At 42.9% G+C, this 7,883-nt stretch overlaps 1 protein-coding gene across 1 annotated transcript in view; it reads right to left on the bottom strand.

Moving 5' to 3' along the window:
* The window catches only part of FARSB (phenylalanyl-tRNA synthetase beta subunit), a 72,364-nt gene extending 66,803 nt beyond the window's left edge, over window positions 1-5,561 (bottom strand). The window contains exons 1-2 of the mRNA XM_023510367.1: window positions 5,475-5,561; window positions 469-524 (exon numbers count right to left, since the gene is read on the bottom strand). Coding sequence (XP_023366135.1) covers window positions 469-524; window positions 5,475-5,532 — 114 coding nt within the window. The 5' untranslated portion in view covers window positions 5,533-5,561. The remainder of the gene's footprint in view (window positions 1-468; window positions 525-5,474) is intronic.
* Window positions 5,562-7,883: the final 2,322 nt, after the last annotated feature.

The raw sequence follows: 7,883 nt of genomic DNA, 5'->3' as shown, positions 1-7,883 counted from the left end.
TGGGACCACAGGCGCCCGCCACAATGCCTGGCTATTTTTTGGTTGCAGCCATCATTGTTGTTTGGTGGCCTGGGCTGGATTCGAACTCACCACGTTAGGTGTATGTGGCTGGCGCCTTAGCCGCTTGAGCCACAGGTGCCAAGCCTTGCTATTTCTTAAATAGTTTGATCATTATACAATCAAAAGCCAAGGAAACTGTTTCACATGCAATTCCTCAAAAATATGAGATCACTTCACAAGATCACAGTATATAATAAGTAATTCACACTCGTTAAATAGGCATGGAGATCTTAATCAAAGCCACAAATATTTAGAGAACTGGAGCTCAGCCCCCTGAACACAGAAACCATCAGAGCCCACAAATGTATCATCTTAGTCTAACCATAAAGTAACTAAAATAAAATATTGTAAACCTCTGAAAAACGAGCTTCTACATAGAATATCAGAAATAAATATTCAAATACATACAATTTCATCAAGTTCCAAACCAAATTCAAAGCATAGTTCATCAAATTCTTCGTCAGCTAGGAAAAAAAAAAGAAAGATTGTTAATTTTAATCTGTTCCACATAAATGAAAACTGTATAAAACTGCATTATCTTCTTATTGCCTTACATCAAGCAAACTTAACTATCAGGCACCAGACGCCATCATTTAAAAACAGACAAAAAAGCCTGGCCAAAACAATTTTTAAAGGTAAAAAAAGAATAAAACTATTAAAGGGCTGATAACTCTACAGTGGTATCAACTACAGAATTAGGTTACCACCACTGGAAAGTTCACCTCTCCGTGGAAAGGAAACCTGTTAAGTAGGGATCAAATATAAACTAGGCTTCAAATCACAGATCCAAGACGATGGAAAGTCATATAAATTCTATCATTTAAAATTCTCTGAGGTGGCCTGACACTTACTTTTGGAGCCAAGCCAACCAGAGTCTTAATTCTATCCCATTTATGAGTTCTGAGAGCTTGACAACTTATGTAAACTTTCTTGCCACCTTATGTAAACTGTATGGATGCCTCACTCGTAAAATGGCATTTTACAGCCATTTGTGGCATAGAATCGTTGGAAAGATTTACATGAGATCATGAAGAAAATGGACTTGGCATAGTATCTCGAAACATCGTAGGTCTGCAAAAATTAATAGTTATTTCTTATTTTAAAATTACATTCCACTTTGCTTTGCTATGGGACATGGCAACTTCAGAGTTTTGTTTGTTTGTTTGTTTTGTTTTGTTTTTGAGACAGAGTCTCACTATGTCGCCCTCAGTAGAGTGCTGTGGTGTCACAGCTCACAGCAACCTCCAACTCTTGGGCTTAAGCAATTCTCTTGCCTCAGCCTCCCAAGTAACTGAGACTACAGGCACCCGCCACAACACCTGGCTACTTCTTTTGTTGTTGCAGTTGTCACTGTTGTTTAGCTGACCCAGGCCAGGTTTGAACCTGCCAGCCTGGTGTATGTGGCCAGCACCCTACGCACTGAGCTATGGGTGCCACCCCATTTTCAGGGTTTTTATATTATCAAAAATTAAACACAAACCATCATTACCAGGATATTCTAGTGAAAGTAAGTCTTAAGATTTCTTATCCAGATACTGAACTTCAATTCAATTCAACAAACACTTACTGAGCATCCATTTTATGGCAGACACTGTAAAAGGTGCCAGGGCTACAAAGATAAAAACACAGTCCTTGCCTCCATTACTTCCTCCTCTGGTAAAGAAACCAATCAGACATGTAATGAAGTTAAGTACAAGGAACAGAGATGGCACAAAGGGAGTTAACAACTCCACTTAGGTCAGCTAAAGCTTCACAGAAAGGATGAGCATGGGGAGTGAAGTAATAGCACGGCAAGTTCCACGTAGATGAAGCGTAAGTGCTTGTCAAGAAGAGAGGTGATGGAACGAGCAGCAAGAGGCTAAGTCATGATGTGCCAAGGGATTTGTCCTCTGTCCTACCAACAGGTAACAGAGTAACACTGCAGGACTTCTCAGTTGGACAAAAGCACAATTGGATCTACATCTGAAAGACTGGTGGTAAGGTGGAGAATAAAGTGAAACGAGGAGTCTACTGCAATTGTACAGATGAGATGTGGTCAGGGCCTTATTTAAAGCAGCTGCAGTGAGTATGAGGAAGAAGGAACTTAAATAAGAACTGTCACGAGGCAGAATCTATAAGGCTCGATAGCTTAAGATGTAGGAACAGTGAGTTGGCAGGTGTCTAGGATGACCCCCAGATCTCTCTCTGGTTTGGGGTAAGTGGATAAGACAATAAGTTACCCAGCCTCCAAGACAGCTCCCAGTGTTCTGGGTCTCCTAATATTCATGCCCTTGGGTGAACTGAAGTCTGAGGCAAACATTCGAATGAGCCTGGAGGCAGATTCTCCAGCCCAGCAAACCCCTGAAATGACAGCAACTCCAGAATAAACTTACCCCAAAGTGGTGACAGACCCAGACCCAGAGCCATGCAGCTAAGCGGCTCCCTGATTTATACTCCTAAGTATTGGGGCAAGTTGTTATGCAGCAGTTGATGACTAACGCAGACGTCAGGCCCCGGGCGTGGAGGGCTACCATAACAAAAACCAAAGACGCAGAAGTGGCTGGAACCAGGCAGGCTTTGAGAAGTCTAAATGAAAACCTAAAGGGGTGTAAAAAAGCTGTTGATAGAAGCGTTGTAGTCTTTAAAAAAGATGCAGGTGAGGACACGGTAGAAAGTGAGGTAATGTTATTGGAAACGGGAAGGGAATCCTTGTTATACAGGGCAAGTTCAGCAACGCTACTGCCTGCAGTGACGTGGACTGTACAAAATATGTCTAATCAACTGAAATCAGGATTTCTAACCAGGGTTCAACAAAGTGCCACCTGGTTTTTTCTTGCAGTTTATGTGACAGAAAAGATAAACTAAAAGAAGGGCTGTTAACGAAAAGGAGCCAGGATTCTGATGATTTTAAAAATTCTCAGCTTCTCTAAACATAAAACAATGCTAAAATTAAGAAATAACTTCTGAGCAAAACTTGAATCCAAGGCATTATAAGGAAAACACGATAAAATCAAGGGAATCACCTGTAAAGTCGCAAGACTCAGAAAGATCAAAGGTACTATTCATTCAAACAAACGGTGCTACAAAGAAATATAAAGGGGGATGGGTGTGGTGGCTCAGACCTACAATCCCAGCACTCTGGGAGGCTGAGGTAGAAGGACTGTTTGAAACCATGAATTCAGGACCACCTTGGGCAACATAGTCAGACCCCATCTCTTCAAAAAGCAGAAAAAAAAAAAATAGCTAGCAGTGTTACCTACTTGAGAGGTTGAGGCAGAAGGATTGGTTGAGACCAGGAGTTCAAGGCTGCAGTAAACTATGATGGTGCCCCTGCACTCCAGTGTGAGCAATAGAGACCCTGTCTCTAAACAAGAAATATAAAGGTTGTGCCTCACAAAAATCCAACTAATCACACACTGGAGCTTAATTAAGAGCATTCTATCAGCAGAAACCCAAAGTACAGAACAGCTTATTTCAGAGATTTGTGGGTGGTGTGGTTTTTAACAAATGAAATGGAAGCCAGTAAGATCCACCTAAGAATCCACAAAGTTCTTAGAAATACATATGCAGAATCATTGCCAGCTTAAACTGAAAGGGACAGAAACAGGACAAAATGAAGTCTTTGAACCCTCAAAATTCTATTAGCAGAAGACGACTGAGAAAATGAATCACGTATAAAGCACATGCTTTCTAGGGATCTCAGAAGATAGAACCAAGAGCCGAGAGGGCAGGGCAGAGAGAGCCAGGGAGAATTATCTCAAGCCTTCAAAACTAACCAAGGACATCCAACATTTGCCATTCAATTTCAGAATTGCCACGGATGGATGACTCCTTTGTGTCTCCCATTTCCCTTCCTTTCAAACAGGAATGTCTATAGTGGTTATCCTATGTCTGACCCACTATTGTATATTAGGTGTATATGGGGTAGATAACTTGTCTCTTGAATCTCTCAGACCAAGAGTTAACTGCACTTGGGGAGCTAAGGAACAATACCTAAGGGGAGCCTTAGCCACATCTGGACCTGATATAGATAATGAGATTCTGGATTTTGAGCTGCTGCTGTAATGGAATGACACTTCTAAGGGCATTGGCAGGGGGTGAGTATATGTTGCATGAGAGGCAAACTCTCACTGGGGGCCAGAAGTTAGCCTCCAAGATGGTCTTTAATAATATCCTCCTCCAGCTCAGTGCCTATAGCACAGTGGTTATAGCGCCAGCCACAGGCACCAAGGCTGGAGTGTTGAGTCTGGCCTGGGACAGCTAAACAACAGTGACAAGTGCAACAATAGACTACAGGTGGACACCTGTAGTCCCAGCTACTTGGAAGGCTGAGGCAAGAGAATCACTTAAGCCCAAGAATTGGAGGTTGCTGTGAGCTGTGACACCACAGTACTCTACGGAAGGGCAACACACTGAGACTCTGTCTCAAAAAAAAAAAATGAAAGAAAAGATGTAAATTAAAAAAATAAAATAATATTCACCTCCTGGTACTCATTACCTTGTACTGTTCCTTTCCACACTGTATTAGAATTGGTTTCTGACCAAGAGAATATGCAAAGGGCTAGTAAATCACTTCTGAGTTGTTACTAAAGACTGAGGCTTCTATTTTGAGCACTCTCTTATTACCTGTTCTCTTGGACTTCTTGCTCTAAGGCAAATAAACAAACACGCCATAAGTAGTCCTGTAGAGGAACTGAGCCACAGGCGCCGAGCCTGATAACATTTCTTAACATTCTCCCCTTTTTCCTAATGGTCGTGTTTTTAGAATGGAATGAGAGATGAAGTTAGCACGAAGAGTAAGCCCACAGAATAAAGACTCCTCGTCATGTAGGTCTCAGATCACCTCATCTGATGTGGTTCTTAGCACAACACCTTTTCTTTCCTTAGCAGCATTTAACATTACCAGAAAGAACTTTACTAATGTGCTGGTTAGTCATTGTTGACTTCCTTCATCAAATGAAGACGTGGATCTTATGTGTAATGAACCTTCTGTGTAGTTCCAAGTTCTTAGAATAGTGCCTGACACGTACGTAACAGGTGGTCATTAACATTACTAAAGTAAAACCGAGGCAGATGGAATACCTTCTCCTCCCCCTTTCCAAATTCCTGCTCCCACCTCCTCACAAACTGAGCTTCCGCACCGCTCTTTTTACAGCACTGAACAAGCGACAGTCGGAATGAAACCTGGGGTTTCTTTCTATTCTATCCACTGGCACGGATGTGGGGGCAGGCACGTAATAGGCACTGGCTGTCAGTTCTCTGAATGAATGACACTGGAGCCGGGAAAGTGCATTCGCCAGCCCTCCCCGTGCAAACCCCCACCGGCCGAGGCCAAAACCTGCAGAGCAGCAAGAAAATTGTCACGATGGCCCGTGGAAGGGAGTCCCAACTTCCAAGAAGAGGCGTAGGTCCCAAATTATAAGGCTGGCACTCACTGTAGGTCCGGCCCAGGGCTTGGAAGAGCAGATCGCGCTTCACACTGACAGTCGGCATGGCGAGTCGGACCCACTACGCCTGCGCGGTGTACAAGCCCCGGGTGCAGAGACCTGAGTGTGAAGGACCCAGCCCTTTTGTGGGCTGTCTTGAATACTGCCAGTCTCCATCCAACAGTTCTGCGCTAGTTTTTCAAATTAAAACAAGCATATTGGTACTACCAGCTCATTAAATATACATGTATTAAACTAATAGCTGATGAGCTTGAATAAGAGATATAATTGGACAGAATTGGCGAGGACCTGACAGGCAGTAGAATAGACTGACTCTGACGTCCCCGATGCCTCTACTGCAGTAAAGAAAGACTACACCAAAGTAGGTGGGTGGGACGAGAGAGGAGCAGGTACAGGAACAGGGCGGCTGTTCCAGGGGGCGAATTCCTGCCTGGAGGTGGCGAGAATGTGTGTGGGTTTCCCAGGTGGAGAATTCCTGCCTGGAGGTGGCGGGAATATGTGTGTGGGCGCGTGGGGTGTGGCGGTGGTGGGAGTGTTAACCTCAATTTTTACTTACTAGTTTTGTGTGTGTGTTGTTATTTTTTTTCTTTTTTTAGAAAGAACCTCACTCTGTTGCCCAGGCTCGAGTGCCGTGGCGTCAGCCTAACTCACAGCAACTTCAAATTCCTGAGTTCGAGCGATTCTCCTGCCTCAGCTTCCTGAGTTGCTGGGACTAAAGGCGCTTGCAACAGTGTCCTGCCAATTTATATATTTCTTAGTAGAAACGGGTTTCCCTCTTGCTGGAACTCCTGAGCTCCCAGGATCTCCCGCCGAGGCCTCCCAGAGTGCTAGGATTACAGGCTTGAGCTAACGGGCCAACCTTTTTACTTCATTCTTTACTTTCTCTTGTAATCTTCTAAGTGATATGCCTGTGCTTTGTTTGAGTCTTTCAGCAGTCCTGTAAGGAAGGCATTGTTAGAGGTCTTTTATTTGGAAAAGAAAATGGCTATTCAGTCCTCTCTACTGTGAGATTCAGTTCTCAGTCCTCTGCCAACATTAGATTTCCTCCTTAAAACAAATCTGAGTAATGCTCCCGCCCCCCAAATCAGGCCCTAATCCCTGCACATATAAATCTTACCTTATGTAGAAACAGTCTTCGTACATCAAGTTAAGGATTTTGAGACGGAGAGTTTATCCTGGGACTATAAAGATGGGACCTAAATGAAGTCACATGCAGTATACCTAGGAGGCAGAGATTGTGGAGTGTGGGAGCCACAAACGAAGGATGCCAGCAACCACCAGAAACTAGAAGAAACAAGGATAGATTCTCCCCTATGGAGAGGAGATTCTCTCCACTATGGAGCAGCCCAATTATGCACTTTGATTTTGTCCCATTGAAACTGATTTTCAATTTCTGGCCTCCAGAACTGTGAGAAAATACATTTTTAGCTTTTAAATCAATGAATTTGTTGTAATTGATTTTAGCATCCAAGGGTCACTAAAATACCAAGGTGAGTATTATTATCCTGGTTTTACAGATGATGAAACTAAGGCACAAACTGGCAATTCTATAGAGAGCTTTGTCCTCATCCTTTGTATTATACAGTAAGCTAGGGCTTCTTCCAAGGCCTTTCCCATGAGGAAACCGAAGGTGGGCCAGATTTAGGCTGCCCTCATAATCCAGCAGTTTTTGACTATTCAGTGTTTGCTTCCCTCCATAGCTGCAGTCAGTCCCTTTCCAGTAACTACCTAACAGATCAGCAACACCCTGTAAGTGGCAAACATCCCCAAATGCCAAATACAGTTTTCCAGTCTAAATTTCCTTAGTGTTTGGTTAATGAATAAAGGACTCCTTGAATTATTGCATGCTGACCTGACCTTCTCTGCTCTGAGGATGCCAAAGTGTCCTGTGGTTTCTGAATTTGAGTATCCTTATCTATAAAACAGGTATAATAATATACACCTTAGAGAATCATTGTAAGGATTAGACATAATAGTCATAAGTAACCAGTATGATTCTTACCATGCATGTCATAGTTCTTGGAAATAGAGTGGCTGTCTTTATTGTTATCTGTCTTCTTAGTCTGTTTCCTGCTAGTCTCAAACCACCAAGAGATAGTCTGTTCCCATCTCACATCTTCCAGCTCATCCTTCTGGCTTTTTATTATTGAACACATCACAAGTACTCTGTACCATGTCTGTGACTAGTTAAACTGTTACAAGATTCTAATGGAAAAGAGAAAACTAGGCCACTATGACATTAGCTGACTGATAAGAAAGATACTTGGAAAATGTTGAGATAATGTATCGTGAAATGTAGGTAGGTGCTTCTTTCATCTAGTTTTAGGACCAGCCCAAGAACAGGGATGAGGTGTAAGAATTTTCTAGAAGTTACAGATGGGCTGCGGGGAGGAAAAA

This window comes from Otolemur garnettii, unplaced genomic scaffold (genome assembly GCF_000181295.1).
Source record: "Otolemur garnettii isolate 467f Iridium unplaced genomic scaffold, OtoGar3 scaffold00013, whole genome shotgun sequence".
NCBI classification, from domain to species: Eukaryota; Metazoa; Chordata; class Mammalia; order Primates; family Galagidae; genus Otolemur; species Otolemur garnettii.
This window is presented reverse-complemented; position numbering and strand designations above follow the sequence as displayed.